Below are 18,526 nucleotides of genomic sequence, written 5' to 3'. Positions count from 1 at the left end.
AATAAAATGTACAAAAAAGCCCAATTATTAATCACAACAATATTTTTAGAAAAGAAAAAAACGTATTTGCCCCATGGCGATAAAAATGTATTTATCAAAATGTGTGTTCAAACCTAAAAACTGCTTTGGTTGATAGTGTAAATAAAACTAAGATAAGAGTAATTTAATTTTTATCTTTAATTCGCCTGCAATGAATGCAAACATATTGTTTGAGATTGAAATCAGTTTTCGATAAAGCAATTTACACAGTTTTTTCGACTGCTGTTCGAACTATCGGTTGCGAAACTATCTATAAGCACATTATACCCCTTAAAATCCAGTTTTAAGGGGGCTTAAAAAGCACCAAACTCAACTCGACTCTTAACCGCATGCAAAAGCAGCAGAAAAACAGCGCCGCATATTTCAAATGGGACACATGTAAAAATGCTGAAGCGCTGATAAGGACATTAACATTTGCACAAAAACACGGAGGAAGAGGAATGACTGGAATTGTATGGAGTGGGAGTGAGGCGGTGGAATCGGGGAATCGGGGGATACAGGACACCCAACTCGTCGACCATTTGAAACTTTGCTTTCGTATGCGAAACATCAAAAAAACTTTGCCGCGTCGCTTTTGACACGCAAATTTATAACGGCAGCCAAAGCAAAAGCAACAGAAACTTGTTGTGGTGCAAACAGCGAACCACCAAACTCCAGCACTCAGTCAATGGGAAATATAGGAATAAATAAAAGGCAGCAAATTTTTGAACGCATACAAATGCAATTTAAATTTACTTATTTAGAACCCCCTGGGACTTTCAAATTATTTGCCTTTTCACGCAAATTTAGCGACCATTTTTCTCTGCTTCACAGCAAGAAAAAAAACCATTGAAACCCCCCTCAGACAGGTGGGTACCAAATTGGAGTTTACATAGTTGTTGTTTATTTTTTTTTACCCCTCCCTCCCTCACTCAGCTCCAACTCCAACTCCAACTCCGGCTTGCCCTCTGACATGTGCTGCACAAGTTTTTCGGCTGAGTTTTTGGACGATTAGAAAATGCTTCACAGTCAACAGTACGCAGTAAAGTAACCCAAAAGGCTCTGACAAATACCCTGGCTAGCCATGTTGTTGTTGTTGTTGTTGTTGTTGTTGTTGTTGTTCTTATTATTCTTCTCGCTCTGCTTGTTGTTGCTGTTGCTGTTGCCTCTGTGGTGATTAATGACGTCGAATGTTGCTAAAGCAGACAACAAAAGGAGGTGTTGGAGGCAAAGCTGAAGCCTGCTCTGGCAGCTTAATTTAAAATGAAAATTGTACTTAATTTCTAGCATGGCTTGTGGATACAAGAGGGGGGAGCAAGGATACCAGTGACGGAGAGTGGGCGAAGGGGAAGGCAGTGGAGAAAAGACATCTGTGTGGCGCTGATGCTTAAGGCCTTGGGTTAAGAGTGAGAGAGAGAGCTTATGGCAAAGCCATCGAGTAACTTCTTCAATGGCATAAAGCCTCAGCTCATTGTCTAGCTATGGAGGATTCTAGGCAACTCTATTTATAACACGTTTTACAGATAATTCAAGCATTAAGCATTACTACATAACTTAATGCTAAGCTTCACGCGCTGCAAATCCATCATAGAAATATTGAATCAATAAGCAAACAATCCATCAAAGTCCTCTTAATACTTTATTATTAGTACCCAATTCATAATCTATTATACTCTATATTTCTCAGATAAGCCTTTTTCTTCTAATTGATAAGAAATTATTTGAAATGATTGCATTCATTATAAATTACTCATTGACAAATTCAAAGTAAATCATATTATTATGGATTTCTTTCTGTTGTTCTCTTCTGAATATTCATTTTATCCCAAACGAATTATAACAGAGTTTCATATCAATTATTTTTAAATGAGTCGAAGCCTCTTAATAGTTTTTACTTATAGCTTCTTTCTGTCTCTATACAACTAAAGTCGATCAATAAAGTAGCTAAATTAAGAAATTAACAGATTTAAACGGATTTTTAATTTGATAGTCTAAGAAAGATTTGAATAAATTTGAGTTGAATGTATTTCTAATTTATTTATACACTCATATGCAAAAAATAAGCCATGGCATTGTCAAATTGTGGCAATGCGAAAAAAACAAAATAAAAGAACCAAGAAATGCAAAAAGTTGAAGCATGACTTTGACTTTTGAGTTTGGCTGCGGGAACCGCAAGGAAATTGAATTAAGATTACCTCGTGAGGATTTCAAAGAATTTACACAGAGTCAAACAAGCTTTAGTTTATTATTATTATTATTTTTAGGTTGTTGGGGAGGAAGATGGGAGGTGGGGGAATGAAACCTCGCAGCCGCAAAATTGTAGGAAAAGCGTTGGCAATTTTCAATCGCAATCTTTTATTTTCTTTGGCGCAAAAGCTACTTTATTTTGACAGCAGACAAACAAATGTCAGAATTGAAATTAAAAGGGAAGCAGCGACAGGCAGCGAGTGGAAAACTTGGTGAAAACATGCCAAGCAGAAGCACAGAGACAAGGAGAGAGAGAGAAAGGGAGAGAGACAGTCGCAGCTTGCTGATTCTCTTCTTGCTTCCCCCTCATACACGCACTCACACACACACACACAAACACAATCACATCCACACGCATTGCTCTGCTGACTTTCTTGCATTCCCGTATTCGCTTTGGTTTTGCTTTCTCAATTGTGTGTGTGTGTGTGTGTTTGTGTGTGTTTTTTGTTGTTATTGTACATTTCACACAGCGTGAAATTTTCTAAATGTCATTTTGCTGTCATCTCGTGGATAATAAGATTACAACTACGTTGAAATAATAGGATTCAAATGAAAAAACTTTGCCGTCGTCTGTCTTCCTCTCGTATTCTTTTCTTCATCTTACTCTTCTTCTACTTCTTCATCATCTCTCAACTTTCAATACGACTCTCTCACCTATCCTCAAATATGTCTCAAGAGGGGTTCTTTCTTTCTTCGCTTTTTTTTTTGCCAAAGTGCAAAGTTTTCATTTCGACTGCTGATTGAGTACCGCGATAATGAATAAACAGCTGGCCACCAAATAAAAATACATTAAGTCCCGATTTATTTTGATGCCACAATTCGTTGGCTCTTGTTTGGCTTGGGGGAAAACACTTATGATCCGTAGACCACTTTAAAAGTCTGGATCTAACAGGGTCTGCTGTCTGCATGCATAATTGATTCGATCGACTGTCTATCTTAAATGAGCCCACAGAAGAAATAGATACAAAAAAAAAAAGAAATAATGGCAACAACAGAAATGACTAGCTTTCATAGTCCGATCGACTTTAGCCCTGGGCCATTAGTTGACGAAAGTACTTGCCGTGATGGAAGACTCGCAAAATCAAATCAAACAAAACCAAACAAAACAAAAAATAAACCAAAAACCACAGCAAAAAACAATAAGCTGGTCAAAGAGCAAAACACACAACAAACACAGCCGGGAGCCATAAAAAACCGGCTTTCATTACCGAATTTTGGATATAAAAGCGCTGAGCGAAGCTCCGAAAGCTATCAGAACTTCGCCAACGTTCTAACAAGTCAGTGATAAACATGAACTCCATTTTTGTGATCGCTTTGAGTGCTCTGTTCGTGGCTCTTGCTGTGGCATCGGTAAGATATTATCTGATCTGTTGATAGAGATATACATACTAGAAATGTAGAGTAATTAACAAAATTACCAGTACTTATCATTATGGTTATATAAAACAAAAACAAGTATTGTATAATTGATTTTGAGATACTAAACTGAACAACAGAAGAATTATAATTGATTATTTTTTAATTTTTCGAACACTATCTCTTTCCGCCCTTAGCCCATTGAGCTGAACGAGGAACAAAAGGTCTTGGCCAAGCAGTATGGAGAAACCTGCTCCAAGGAAATCGGTCTCACCGAGGCTGAGGTAGCCAAGGTTAAGGCCAAGGACTTCAGCGATCCCACTGAGAACATTAAGTGCTTTGCCAACTGCTTCTTCGAGAAGGTCGGCACCCTCAAGGACGGCGAGATCCAGCCCGATGTTGTGCTTGCCAAGCTGGGTGCCATCATTGGTGAGGAGAAGACCAAAGCTGCCTTGGCAAAGTGCAGCTCGGTTAAGGGCGCTAATAAGTGTGAAACTGCAGTCAAGTTGCACGAATGCTTCGATGAGTTCAAGAAGGCTTAAGCAGCTGCTGCTGTTCAATAAATTATAATTAATTTATGCTTGCATTGAAAAACAATAATAACAACTGTATTCATAATAGACAAACAAAAAGCTCTGAAAGTTGGGTGGTTGGGTTTTGTACGTGTCACAGTTTGTCACAGCTTAATTGCGGCTTTAACTGCCTCCCCGCGACTGCTCCCCAAGCCATCAGCTTAAATGGATTATGCACATATTTGTATTATTTTTGCCCAAGGCATGTTCTCATCTGCAAATTCGTGTGACTTCCGCAATTTAATTAAATTAAAGTGCATTACTTTTAATGCATTGCAATCAACATGTTATTGAATGTATTAAAAGTATGTTAAAATACTTTGATATAAATTCTGATATTATCAAAATACAATTGAAGGAATATTCCATTTCGCATCTTGTCGAAATTGTGTTTGGAATTCGGTTGCTGGACTTGTGTGTGCATAAGTGTGATTATGTTTTGTGAATGTGTTGGCTCATTTGCCATTTTCAATTTGCATAATTAAATGCACAATGCAGCTCACACCTCGATTATGCAGTAAATGCGTTAATATTGTAGAATAACTTTATTATTTAAGGGATTCAACTACGTGATTGCCGGATCACCCATCATTTATGCAACACGCATGCATTGTTAGGCAGTTAATGCTTTTGCCACACACATCTCATACTTGTACACGAAATCGCAATTCGCTGGACCCGGTGCAGAGCAAGCCTTCAGCTCCGTCTTGATCTTGTCCTGCGAAATCTTGTTGAAGCGTGCCTGGGCGAACTTGAGAATAGCAGCGTCGTTTGGCTGTTCGCCAGTGATAAGACCCAGCTTCTTATAGAGGCAGCTGTGGAAACACTTGTAGGCCTCAGATGGATTGGCAACCAACTTATCGCTGGCGATTTGCGCTGCCTCAGCTGCCGATATCTTCAGTTCTGTGATGCACTGCTGCTGCATAGCCTTATAGGCAGCCAAGTCTGCGGCACTCTGAGCCTGTCGAACATATTTTTAATTCAACTGAATCCTTTTTAGTATTAAACAAAACTCACCAGCACAAACTCGTAGAGGGAGCACACAATCAAAATAAGCAGAACGACTTTCATCTTGTTAGTTTGAAATAACTTTAACTGATTTCAGTGATTTTCAATTCGTTTAAATAGTCCACGCGTTAAATTATAGCTTACAGGCGTTTCCCAATTTCCATTTAATTAAGTTGTTAAGTTTGTAATTTTTTGTATAAATTGGTCATTGATTAAAAAACCTAGCGTTAAATTTTAAATTACTACATGATACGTTAACAAGCTCCAATTTTATGTTATCAAAATACACTGAACAAATTATTTCACATTTTTCAAATAGTTGTAATAATAAGAATAATACTCTATTTCATTTTATTGCTGCAGTAAATGTAGAATTATGAATATTAGTAAGTATAATATGCTTATCAAGAAGCCTCTACTGTTTCATCAGCCGGTCCATTTCTGCATTCCTCTGCTTGAGATAGTTTATCGTTAGTTTAGTAGTAGATTATAATAAGAATTATGCGACATGAAGAAAGTCAATCGACACATAGAGTCGTATGAGGTAAGGCGTTACCATTTGATTCTCGTCAAAAGAGATATATTGAGTATAATTGTGAAATCCAGAATACCGTTCGTTAAAAAGGTTGAATTTCAAGTACTTATTATGACCACAAAACTTGTAAAATATAACAGTTTTTCAGGGCTAAACATACTCATGTTAGGTTCGTACAGAATTCATAAATCGTATTTAAATACATACATATGAAAAATGTAAAATTATAAATTCACGATTTTACTACATTCAAAGGAGATATGATATCATAGCTCTGTTCAATTACAATATGTGTCATACTCGTATAACTTCCTACATAATTTGATTTTGAACTCAGCCTGAAAGTAGGCAATGAATTTACAATTTCATGTTATTTTATTGCCAAGCACAGCATTGAGTATGCAGTGCTTTTGCTAGTTTATTGTACCATTTAAACATTTACTTTTCTCTTTAGATAAATATAATAAATTTTTTTCATACATTACATAAGTTGATAATAAAGGTTAAAATAAACTAAGCTGCTGCAGTTTCTTGTATGCCATTGATGACCTCGTTCGTCTTTTCGTCTTTTTCATTCGCATCGAGCTCCTCATTATCCGGCAATGTATCGCTGCTAGTTTCACTGCGTTCAAGAACCTCTCGCAGCCGCTGCTCAGCCTCCAAATTCTTTAGATGATTGTAGCAAAGGCGCAGCTTGTAGGCAGCCTCACAGCGATTAGTGCTCCTGATATCCTGGCACTCGGTCAGGTCGGGCTTCTGTCGTTGCAGCAGACTCTGCACCTCCATTTTGAAAGCCTCCTCGAATACCATTTCGTAGTGTATGAGACCCAAGCCATCGTATAGACAGCGGACAAAGCAATGGAGTGGCTCATTCCGTTTGAGATCGAGGCTGGGAAGTTGGACTGTGCTATCATAGTCGATGTCTGCCACATTGTTGTCGTTCTTCAGATTATCGTCAACATTGCCAGTGGCCATGTCCAGCTCAGGGTCATTATTGGAGTTCTCATTGAAGAGCAGACTGAGTCGAAAAAGTTTCAGCTGCGACATCGATATTTCCGTCTCCCTCATGCACGATTGCAGCAGCTCTCGGGTGATCTTCGGCGATGCTGTCGTCGTCTGATTTCGATCCTCGACTTCATTGCGAGTCATCGACATGTTCAGCGAGACAGAGACAGAACGACTCTGCAGTATACAGAAGTTATTCGATCTATATTCTAAGATATTCGAGAAACTAAACTCACCCATGCCGGTTGAAATAAATTACTGAGATTTAGACACAGCAATGACAGCAAATAAACTTTATTATACATTCCACAATTTCGCGTATGATTATTTTGGAGTTCGTTTAAAATCGATAAATCGACAGTTATATGGAGCTGCGACGGATCATGCAATGGCTTTTATAGCATTCGGTCGTTAGCAAATTTTGACTTTAATCAGCGGAATAATTTGCTGACAAATCATGGAGAACTTTAATTAGGCTCTTCATGCCTGAATAGGCATCGATCTTCAATGAATCAAGTAGATCAAATCCATCAAATTCGTACAGCTTCAATAATTATACATATTTCATGCCCAATGCTCTTGTCACCCGAAGCATTTCAACTCCCATTAAACTGATTATTTAAATGACCATATCGCATTCGGTTCAAAGAGCACAGCTTAGTAATCCATAGATTTGGGTAAACACTAGCATTATCGTTGTCAAAGATACGCATGAGTGCGTTCCCAAAGCGATTTGCGAATAATTGCTGGTCAAAATATCTATAATGACTAATCCACACCATATATATAATATACATATTTGAAAGCTGAACTAAGTATTGAACTAAGAATGTAATTCGACTTTCTTAGAAAAATTAAATAAAATATATTTTGAATTTTTGTACTAATACCTATTTTAAGATAGCATTTATCTTAGTATATTATTTTCATAACTACACTTATTCTCAATATATATTTTTTTAATTATCCCTAATATTTACATTAAAATGTTATTGTATAACTTTATTAGGATTTATAATAAAAGTAAATTATTTTTAGTTGACAGTTATTTGATCTCCAATTAACTGCAAACAGAATAGGTGTGAAAACTTTTTAATTTCAAATAAATAAAAGAATAAATTTATTTATTATTTCTTAATAATGACTTACTTCACTACATAGACATATTTATAACTTTCCTTATACTATCAGTAAATGGAATTTTGAACCTTATAGAGATTTATAATACAAAAATTAGACAATTATTAGACAATTAACGGGAGAGAATTTTCATACAGCGCAACTCTTACATCTTCAGCAAACAACTAATAAAGTTGGTATGAAAACTTGTTAATTTCAAATATAATTTAATTTCATATATAATTCTTTATAATGTATTACTAAATAACTTCGCATATTGTATTAAGTATGTTAAATAAATATTAATCAATTATGGGGAAAATTGATTTAAATACACCAAGAATTTATTTCTAATTACTTAAGAAACTGAAATGCAGTTCGCAGATAATGTTATCGACCCTGGCTATCTTATTACCTCATTCAACGCGCTCTCTTATATATTTCTTCTTGAGTTCAGTAAACTTAAAAGCATTTCCTAATTGATGAACTCAGTAACAGACGTGTTCTGATTATCAGGAACACGGATAGCAACGGGATTTGGCACAGGACACAGAACTGAACACGTATGTCTTTAAGATCAAAGCAAAGACAGCTAAACGCTGAACTGTCAATGCCACAATGGCGATGGCGATGGCAATGGCAATACATGTATAACAACCCCCAGAGCGCAGTTTTTATAAAATTAAATTACATTAATGTGAGAACCGCAGGCGGCGGCATCAACAGCAACTAGCCACAATCCCGACCAACCCTCATTCCAGCCTCCTTAGCTTTCGCCCCCCTCCACTCACCAAACAGGACTCATTGCCCAGCCATTGAGCCAACTAACAAGACAGCCAAGACAAGCGAAATAAGAAAAGTTGCCCGGCTGCTGCTTGGCGGTTCCTTTGGCTGTCTCTCCTTCTGCCTGTCTCTCTGTCTGTCAAGACAAAAGGCTAGTGAAGCATCAATGTGTTTGTCCCTTTGGCAGCGACGGCGTCCTCAACCACGACCACGCGTGTTGGTTTCTTTGACAAGCCGCCAGCGCAGAAACCACGAGCTGTCTACTTAAATGCATTAGCTTGCCCTGAAGAGTGTGGAGAGGGAATGATTGTTGATTGGAAAGTGGAGAGTGAGGGCGGCAAAAGCGACAGGAGACGAGACGAAATGTATTGTGCTGGTTTTGCTTTTTAATAGACATTAGTAAACGCATCAGTGATTATGCCAAAGCTTTTGTGCAGACAACTGCAACTGAAACGGATGCTAAATGGAAGTGACATGACAGTCAGTTCTCTGCCAGGAAGTGACAAAATGAATTATAGACGCCAGTCTGTCCAGCTCTCAGTCCAAAGGCAGACAGTCAGACAGTCAGGCAGCGAAGCGGTTCAGTCAGCTGATTCCCCAGCCTAACTTACCCAAATTCCCCAAGCGATTGTCTCGGTCCCTCACGTGCCTGCCAGCAACCCTATAAAGGTGACTACGAAAATCAACCCGTACTCCGTACACCTGACTGACCCACTGGCAATTGCAATTGCGCCACGTGCTCAATGAATGTTTAATGATTTGTTAATTGGATTTTGGCTTTTCACTTCTGTGACGACACGAAAAAAAAACTCCGTATATCACAAGCCACACCCCTTCTTCGCTTTAACTTGTGCCTATTCGTTTGTTCCTACACATTACGCATACGTCGTGTTGGCCTCCTTTTGTTGTTCGCTGCTGCAGAAAAGGCGACGCTCATCAATATTTATGCATTGCATAAACGTGCAAACGTTCAAATACCTTTGGGACTGAGCGAAGGACTTAACGCCCTGACGACGGTCTGACAACGTCTAATGACGTCCAACTGTTATGCAAATGGCCGAACACAAAAAGGACAGCAAAGTTTCCATTTTGCATAGGGCACAGTAATGCTTTGTGTAAGTCTATATTATCCACAACAAATCAATGAATACAATTAGAACATTTTTGCGGAGCCTACAACTAGAAATTTTCGTCGTAGATTATTAAATTTTCTAAAATTACTTAAGTGCACGGAAAGCTGGGCAACAAAGCGAATTTCTACGCCTATTTGCATATTACATCGTAAATTTACGCTCTTTCTAAAAATAAGTATATTTTCATTAAACATATTATATAATAAGTACTTAACATATAAATATATTAATACATTTTTATTCACCTAAATCGGTAACTCATATTACTAGATATCATTAAATATAAGAATATTCGATTTATAGATACCACAATTAATTTAATCCACACCATGATAATTTGAAACAAGTAAGAAAGCTACAGTCGAGTGTACTCGACTTCGAGATACTCGCTACCCATTTTGAATAAAAGCAATATATTTTGCGGTATATTTCTCAAAATATACCAAATATACTATAAAAATAATAAAAATATACCAAATGGTATATGTGGTATATCCATATAGTACCGCATTCAAAATATACCATAGACGGCACAATGTACCACATTGTCGGCCAAAGCAACTCAGCCCCTAGTAAGTATGCGTTTTTGCCCATACAAAAGTATTTCTTTAATAACTTCGACATTTCGATTTTTATCTGATCGCAACCAAATTTCCAGGAATCATAACTACTATAGTAATTATTGTATATACCAAAATTCGTAACTCTAGCTTTAAAATTACGCTTGTTATTCGCTATTTTTAATTTGCGGGGCGGAAGTGGGCGTGGCAAAAATTTGAAATAAACTTGATCTGCGTGCAAACATAACAAATGCTGTCGAAAAAAAATTATAGCTCTATCTCTAATAGTCTCTGAGATCTAGGTGTTCATACGGACGGACGGACAGACACACAGACGGACAGACGGACATGGCTAGATCGTCTCGGCTGTTGACGCTGATCAAGAATATATATACTTTATAGGGTCGGAGATGCCTCCTTCTACCTGTTACATACATTTCCTGCCGGCACAAAGTTATAATACCCTTCTACCCTATGGGTAGAGTGTATAAAATTAAAACAACTCTATCTTAAAATTATTTAATTAATTAATCCGTTGTTTTGTAAATTGGATAAACAATTTATTCATTTATCCAAAACACGGTAAATTCAAAAGAGGCAAAAAGTTCTTATCAAAATAAATACAATTCTTTTATAAATAACAAAATAACAATCGAAAAGTCACATAAATTAAAGCTAAATTAGAACTACTGTTCTACATAAATTATAAGGTTAACTTCTAATTACTGTCAAGTTTACTCTGATGACTCAAATGCAATTTTCGTAGTTCGCTTGTCGTTTGAACTATTAAAAACTGCGCATTTGATGCTTTGATTAATGACACTTTAATAAGGTACTTCAACTTGATCTTTACAGTTTCATTTGTTGCACAACAAAGTCATCGAAGCCCTCTTAACCCCTTTGGGAAATCCATTTGTTGTATTAGTTCAGTTGCTTTTCAAATTTATTTTGTATTGATGTGACTAATGACCTTGAAAATACAAATATATAATATTTATATGCTTGCGACTTGCTGCTAGGAAAATTACTTCATTTATTCTGAATTTAAAATTGAGATGAATTTATATTTAAAATGCTTTAAATATTCAAATATATTACAAAAAGAAGAGTTCGATTATACAATTATACAATTTTTTAAAATAGACAATTATTCCTATACATTTATTATTTATGAATTTAGATCAAAACTGAGATACGAAAATAAATTTAAATTTCATCATACTCGAGTTATGTGATATTATTCATTCATTCACTAGCAATGAGTTCAATATAAAACTTTTAATGGAGTTGTAGAATGTTATGTCCATGTTAATAAGTAATCAAATAGTTAACTGCATCGACAGTTACAATTTACTGTATTACAATCGATGGATGGGACTTTTCCAGCTATCTTTTGTCTATGTATGATTTCGGCTGATTTTTTATGAATTCACGCACAGTTTCGATGGAATTTTCTGTGATCACGGATTTTGGTTGGCCCACAGGTTCATCGTCATTTATGTCCTCACGATCACTTTGAAAATGTTGAAACCACTCGTGCACTCTGCTACGGGATAGGCAACCATCGCCATAAACTTTTTTCATCAATTGAAACGTTTCGGTAAAAGTTTTAAAACAAAATTTAATGTTGGATCTTTATTCGAAGCTCATTTTCGCACCGATGACAAAAACATACTGACACTTACAACGCAATAACTTCACTTCCAATAGATGAAATGTCATGAAATTTTTACTGGAAGTCGATAAAGGATAGCAGATTCTAACGCACCAGTTGACATAAAGATGGCGCCACCAGAGGGCGCTAGATTCAAAAAGTCCTGTTTACTTTGGAACGCACCGTGTAGATGATTTGAGAATTACGGTCATAAATAGATCATGAGCAACTAGCGATTTATTCTAAAATGAATTCTTAAGCATTTTCTTAAATAAGTTTTAAATGTTGCTTTAATTTTGCAATGAATAATTTCAAAATGAACAGTAAATAACTAAATAGATTTATCTTCTGGAGTTACACATTTTCTTTATCATTACAATTATACTTTAAAGATTTTTATTCACATTAACTTTATAATGTTCCAATTATTACTCTTTATAGGTTCATTTTGAGCTTCTTAAGAGGGATTCATTATAGACTGTAATAAATTGCCAACTTTTACCAAGATTGGTGTTTGGCTTATAGTTATTGTTTTGCGTTGTCATGCTAACAAGTTGGCCTAATATGAAATGGTTTCTGAGTTAAATTTCGTAGATTTGTTTTCTAAAGTGTATATTTAAAGATTTGAACAGTTTCTATCTTTAACAACAATCTACATTTCATTTCTCAATTAGTTTTGTTTTGTGCTCAGTTGACTTAGATCTGGGCATGGTTCTGGTGGCACCTCTGTTACCAGTGGGCGATACTGCTTCTTATTCAGAGAATAGTAATATAAATATGTGTATGTAGTGAATATACATAAATAGGAGAGAATAGTACACTATATATACTATAATAAAAAATTAATTGAATTTTTACAACTGCGCATTGCTTACAGATAATACTTAATATTTTGTTTTTAGGCCGTTTTAAGTAATTTATTATTTTGGTTATGTTTTCTTTAAAGGTAAGTTATATACATTGAAACCATTGAAATGAGTATACCCTTTATTCCACATTAACAGCGTATAAACCATTTGTGTAAGTATGTGAGTGTGTTTGAATATGAATATAATCATATATAATGTCCATGAAAAAATAAATATTTTGTATGTTTGTGCTTGCCGTTAAGAAAATTACTTCATTTTTTCTAATATGCAATACGAATTCAGATGAATATATATTTAAAATGCTTTAAATATTCAAATATTCTGTTAAAAATATTCAAATATACTTAAAATGTGTCGATAACAATTATACGATTTTTTAAACTACACAATTATTATTTATGAATTTAGATATAAAAACAGAGATACGAAAAATAAATTCAAGTTTTATCACACTCGAATTATGTGATATTATTCACTCATTCATTAGCAATGACTTCTATATAATAGCTTTTAATGAAGTTGTAAAATGACTTTGTGTTAATGGTAATAAGTAATCAAATACAGAATGTATCGGCAATGACAATTTACTGTACTACAATCGATAATAATGGGATATTTCCACCTATTTTGTATCTAGATATTGAACTATTGCCACAAATATTGTCAAATATTGTCTTGATTAGGTTTTAACTCAGAGAGGCGTAATGCTGAAGTTAACAGTAAATAATTAAATTGATTTATCTTCTGTACTTGCAAGTATTCTTTATTATTACAGTTATACTTTTTTCTGAATTATGTTAAATGACTTTAAGATTAATTTTATAATATAATATTCCAATTATTACTCTTTATAGGTTCATTTTGAGCTTCAAAAGAGGGATTCATTATAGACTGTAATAAATTGTCAACTATTTACAAAGATTCATATTTGGCTCATAACTATTATTTTGCGTTGTCATGCTGACAAGTTGGCCTAATATGAAATGGTTTCACAGTTAAATTTCATAGTATTGTTTGTGAAGTGTATTTTAAGATTTAAACAATAAATCTAAGCTTCTATCTTTAACAACAATCTACATGTTTTTATTCATTTCTCAATTAGTTAACAATTCACAGATGCTTCTTAAGATGTGCGTGTATGCTAATACCTTTTGTTGTGTGCTCAGTTGACTTAGATCTGGGCATGGTTCTTGTGGTAGCACTGGTACAACTGGAAGGCGGTGTCGCACTTATCGGCACCCTTCAGAGAGTCGCAGTTGGCCTGAATGGCCTTGATCTTATCTTCGCCGGCAATGGGGCCCAATTTCTCGAGGACAACATTGGGCTGGATCTGGCCATCGACCAGGAAGCCAGTCTTCTCCAGGAAGCAGTTGGCGAAGCACTTGACCTTGTTGTCAGCACCATCGAAGGTTCCATCGCGCAGAGAATGAGCCTGCTCCTTGGTGATGCCCTCCTGAGCGATGCAAGCAGCACCATGCTCCTTGGCCTTGGCCTTTTGCTCGTCGGTCAACTTGATTTCCTAAACAAAGTTGAAGTAGAAAAGGAGTTGGGATTAAAATGAAATGTAATCAAACAAACTTCACAACTTACATCGGCGGCGACAAGAGCCACGCAGGCAACCAGAACAATTAGGAATTTCATGGTGTTGTTGGTAGTTGAGTTTGCTTTTTTACACTGTTGGTTTGATTCATCGAACGATTCGCTTTTATATCATCCGAATCTCTGAACTTTGCTCATGCTTTGCAGTCGGTTTATTTTGTTTGTCTGTTTATTTTTTATAGCTGGCTGATCACACACAGTATTCAAGTTAAGCTTTTTAGAAGAGTAGTTTATTTAACTCTCGTTTTTAATGGTTCCGAGATCTCATCGCATCGTTTTAATTCTCTCTATCTCTATCTCTTGCTCTCTGTTGCTCTGTACATCACAAATTATAAAGACTTTAATTGTATACCCTGCTTACTTCAGAGAGATTTCTTTGACTTTGTAGAGCGCTTTATTGTGTTAGAAACACGTTTTCAATTACTTACTGATCTTATCGATTTGCTTAATAAGACTTCTGGGTATAGGATATTCTCGAGTCGAGCATTCTTAATTGCTTAACACATTGTTATCTGGCGACCTTAACAGCTATTGAGAACGAGATGATGGCGAGACAAATCCATTGTTGTTGGTCGGCATTACGAATTCGACTCTCAGGCGTTAATTGCTTCGAGTAATTTGTAAAATTAACATTAATATTAATTTTCAATGAGTTTTTTTTTCGGGTTGATGTTGTCGTTGTTTTAGTTGTTGTCAGTCGGTGCAGCGATGCAGCAAGTTTTCGTTTTTTCGTTGATTAAATAAATACCCATTACTCAGGGCTAATTTACTAGCACAGCCTACAAAATGAGATATAATTGGGTGGTTCATAAAAATATATAAATATATGAATTATATGAATAACAAATTTTATGCACAAACAAATAAATGGAAAGATTATTATTCGATTTGTTTAATTGAGAATTTTATAAAATGTTTATTAGTGCTTGACTTAGTTTTTCTACTATTTTGTATATAGATCAAATTATATTGAAAATTATCCCCCTACTACGCCACTGGGCATTGCAACTTTTTGTAGTACATTTCCATAATAAACCTACAGCCAGCAATCTTCAAACTGATACACATACGAATACGTATAGAGATAGTTATACCGGTTTTCAAATAAATGATTTAGCTTCGGGGCAGACGCTATCTGTCGATTGGACTCAATTCGCTTCAAAGTCTCTAACTTGAGTTCCAAAGTTCATAGAAAGAACTAGCTAAAGCTGGAGGTCAAAACGTATCTAAAATTACCCTAAAATCTAAAATTTAACAATATTTCGTAGAAATTCATTAATTTGTAATAATTAGATGCTTAATCATGCTTAGCTGCACTTTTAAGTTCTTAACAATCTTCGTCAAGCTTATAGAGTATCAGTATCAGCATTTCAAAGTCCAAAAATCAGAAACCTGTATGTCGGGAAGACAACAAGCTGTAAAGTTGTTGCCCAGTCATCGTGATAATTAAGTATGCAACTTAATCGATTTGCGATCACTCATAACGGGATCATTATAAATGAAACGTAAAACTTTCCTAGCGAGTGTTCGTGCAACAAATAGTAAGTAAGGTTATATCGCATATATTACAAATATTTACTGCTGACAGCATCGATAATTCATGACCTACTCAAACTAAGCTATCCAACTATCTGGGTATCTGAAAAGCGCCTCAACCTGAGGGAGTTGAGCACAGAAACTTACCCAGACAAACTCATAAATAGTTACGCACGCCAACCCAAACAAAACGAATCGAAACGATGAGAAATCCAAATAAACAACAGCAACAAGAGCAACAGCCAAAACAATAACAATAACAGAATGTCAGAGCTCTTATTTGGGTGCCATCGTCGCCTGCCAGGGCCATAACAAATATAAAATATTTAAATAGTAATAAATTCATAATGTCAACGTGTTGTTGCTGTAACTGCCATAGATTTATAGACAATAATAACGACAAACACGAAACGCGCCCAGGACAAAAAACTGTGACTTAAGTAGCCAACAAAAAGTAGAAAAAAAAGTTGCCAAAAAGCAACAAAAACTCAACTGGGAAGAGTGTTGGATATGGCAAAAAGTGCTACGCTAAGATTACCCTGTATTTAAATATAAATAGAAAATCGTAAGTTGTATTTTTAATATATTTTATAAGACACAGAACTAAAGACAATTCCAATTTCCAATATTGAATATGTTACATAATTATGTTAAAATAATTATAAACTTTTTTTTAAAAAACAAGTGTTAGTATAAATAACAAAAAATAGAAGAAAGTAGTATATAAGTAGATAGTATATAATATAAATAGAAGAATATACTACATATGTAAATATGTGAAAATAAACGAAAAAAGTATATACGTATGTAGTTAGACATTTTACTATATATAGAATAAAAAGTAGAAATTCGAACATATATAGATATAGTATTATAAATATATATCTATTAGTAGAATAAAATAAGTGTAGTAGTATAGTAAGTAGATACAAAATTAATTGAATTCAAAAAGTGTTTATACAAATACGGATTGCTTACAGATTATAATTAATATTTTGTTTTACGTTGATTTTATGTATTTTTATTATTTTGGTTATTGAAATGAGTATACCCTATATTTCATATTAACAGCGTATGCAAAGGAAACGCCACGCGTTTTATAACTTCATATAAGAAAATAATAAAATTCTTTTATTGTAGACATGATAGACTGTTAGCGCTAGGTTGGAGTGGGATTAATAGTGCCATGTACCTCATATATATTATATGTGTGTGTGTTTGAATATGTATATATTCATATATATATATTAAATACTATGTGGCATGCCATAAAAATATAAACAGCACATAAAACGACTATGAAAACAATGGCACACGTTACAACTGAGACCATGAGAGAGAGTGAGTGAGTAAGAGGGAGAGAGAAAGAGTGAGAGTAGCCCTTAGAGCTAATGAAATGTCATTGGACCCGGTGGGGACTTGTGGCAGCTATGTCAAGCAAAACTGAAATGCAAATGTCACGCGAAAAACTATTTGACGACAACATTATGGTTGACATTATATAGTATTGCGATATGACCAAAGAATACTACCAGCAGCAGTCACAGTCGCAGTCGCAAGAGACTCACAAAGCGAAAAGCAGGAACAGCTCAAGCCAAAAAGCTACGCTAAGTCAGTTCTCAGTCATATGCAAATGAGATGTGCGAAGTCATGCAAGTAAATTTATTAGCTATGAACATTAAAAACTCTTAAAAATAAATAATTACAAAACAAAACGTATCACAAATGTTTATTGTCGTCATTAAATCAAATATTTTATTATGTACTTGTTATTTGGCAAAGTCAAAATAATTAAATTAAATGTTTAATACTTAAATGAGAATTAGCTTCGTTTTAACTACAATTCATATAGATTTGCGTTTAATAAATCCACATTTTGGTCAAATGATGGCCCCAGTTAAACCTTTAATGGTCGATATATCATTTATTACTGTCACGTTGTCCAAGGACAAGCAAGGAGTGCAAGCAAGCCTTCTGCGATATCTGTATCCCGACCGAACAAAAGCCTACAGAAATTCAATTAGGCTTATCCCATGCAACAACAACAAAAAGCATCAGGTAAAACAGCTGCAACACCTGCGCAATTAATTAGTGTTTGCCGCATTAATTTCACAAAAAAAGAAAAAAATTGAAAAAAAAAACAAAGTCTGAGGCTGGCATAAAACCCCAAACAGGACGTGGGAAGGTGAATATACATACATATATACATACCTCTGCTCTAGGGTCAAATGCGTAGCTCGGCCCACCAGGCTAATAAATTCAAAATGGTTCCGACATCGCCTCCGTCCTTCTCCTCCCCCTCCTTCTCCTCCTGCTTCAGCTTTACCCGACCTCGGACCATTGCAAAAGGCTTATCTCGGCCAGCTCAGTTTTGGGCCACGCAATTAGAGCGAAAATATGTACCGAAACTCAGCAATGGGCCAGAAACCGAGCGAAACACTAAAGCAGCTAAATCAAATAAAGCAAATTCAGTTAATTTAAATTATAATGAAGGCACGCTGCGTATCCTTTGTGTATATATTCCCTTTCACT

The 18,526-nt window shown here is 35.3% G+C and overlaps 4 protein-coding genes across 4 annotated transcripts; 1 reads left to right on the top strand and 3 right to left on the bottom strand.

Annotated features, from left to right (window-relative positions):
• The first annotated feature begins 3,526 nt into the window (after positions 1–3,526).
• On the top strand, positions 3,527–4,253 carry LOC117568704 (general odorant-binding protein 56a). The gene is made up of 2 exons (XM_034249517.2): positions 3,527–3,615; positions 3,819–4,253. Exons 1-2 carry the CDS (start codon positions 3,556–3,558, stop codon positions 4,161–4,163), a joined length of 405 nt encoding a protein of 134 aa, XP_034105408.1. The 5' UTR covers positions 3,527–3,555; the 3' UTR covers positions 4,164–4,253.
• A 472-nt stretch (positions 4,254–4,725) lies between these two features.
• LOC117570948 (uncharacterized) lies at positions 4,726–5,323 on the bottom strand. Its single transcript, XM_034252881.2, has 2 exons — positions 5,211–5,323; positions 4,726–5,154 (listed from the first exon to the last, which is right to left on the bottom strand). Exons 1-2 carry the CDS (start codon positions 5,262–5,264, stop codon positions 4,807–4,809), a joined length of 402 nt encoding a protein of 133 aa, XP_034108772.1. The 5' UTR covers positions 5,265–5,323; the 3' UTR covers positions 4,726–4,806.
• Positions 5,324–6,238: 915 nt separating this feature from the next.
• LOC117566788 (uncharacterized) lies at positions 6,239–7,084 on the bottom strand. The gene is made up of 2 exons (XM_034246330.2): positions 6,978–7,084; positions 6,239–6,918 (listed from the first exon to the last, which is right to left on the bottom strand). The coding sequence occupies exons 1-2, from the start codon at positions 7,044–7,046 to the stop codon at positions 6,250–6,252; spliced, it is 738 nt and encodes a 245-aa protein (XP_034102221.1). The 5' UTR covers positions 7,047–7,084; the 3' UTR covers positions 6,239–6,249.
• A 6,826-nt stretch (positions 7,085–13,910) lies between these two features.
• On the bottom strand, positions 13,911–14,606 carry LOC117570221 (general odorant-binding protein 56d). The gene is made up of 2 exons (XM_034251720.2): positions 14,450–14,606; positions 13,911–14,378 (listed from the first exon to the last, which is right to left on the bottom strand). The coding sequence occupies exons 1-2, from the start codon at positions 14,498–14,500 to the stop codon at positions 14,031–14,033; spliced, it is 399 nt and encodes a 132-aa protein (XP_034107611.1). The 5' UTR covers positions 14,501–14,606; the 3' UTR covers positions 13,911–14,030.
• Between the last annotated feature and the right edge of the window lie 3,920 nt (positions 14,607–18,526).

Source organism: Drosophila albomicans, chromosome 3 (assembly GCF_009650485.2).
Source record: "Drosophila albomicans strain 15112-1751.03 chromosome 3, ASM965048v2, whole genome shotgun sequence".
Lineage (NCBI taxonomy): Eukaryota > Metazoa > Arthropoda > Insecta > Diptera > Drosophilidae > Drosophila > Drosophila albomicans.
Note: the sequence above shows the minus strand (reverse complement) of the source record. Positions and strands in the feature narration are given on the sequence as shown.

What these genes read in the sequence shown, in the direction of transcription:
- LOC117570221 (XM_034251720.2), bottom strand. Translation starts at nt 14,500, where the DNA reads ATGAAATTCCTAATTGTTCTGGTTGCCTGCGTGGCTCTTGTCGCCGCC. An exon ending in TGGCTCTTGTCGCCGCCGAT is followed by an intron (nt 14,379 to 14,449) that starts GTAAGTTGTGAA and finishes AACTTTGTTTAG; the next exon opens with GAAATCAAGTTGACCGACGA.
- LOC117570948 (XM_034252881.2), bottom strand. Translation starts at nt 5,264, where the DNA reads ATGAAAGTCGTTCTGCTTATTTTGATTGTGTGCTCCCTCTACGAGTTT. An exon ending in CCCTCTACGAGTTTGTGCTG is followed by an intron (nt 5,155 to 5,210) that starts GTGAGTTTTGTT and finishes TATGTTCGACAG; the next exon opens with GCTCAGAGTGCCGCAGACTT.
- LOC117568704 (XM_034249517.2), top strand. Translation starts at nt 3,556, where the DNA reads ATGAACTCCATTTTTGTGATCGCTTTGAGTGCTCTGTTCGTGGCTCTT. An exon ending in TGGCTCTTGCTGTGGCATCG is followed by an intron (nt 3,616 to 3,818) that starts GTAAGATATTAT and finishes TTCCGCCCTTAG; the next exon opens with CCCATTGAGCTGAACGAGGA.
- LOC117566788 (XM_034246330.2), bottom strand. Translation starts at nt 7,046, where the DNA reads ATGTATAATAAAGTTTATTTGCTGTCATTGCTGTGTCTAAATCTCAGT. An exon ending in ATTTATTTCAACCGGCATGG is followed by an intron (nt 6,919 to 6,977) that starts GTGAGTTTAGTT and finishes TGTATACTGCAG; the next exon opens with AGTCGTTCTGTCTCTGTCTC.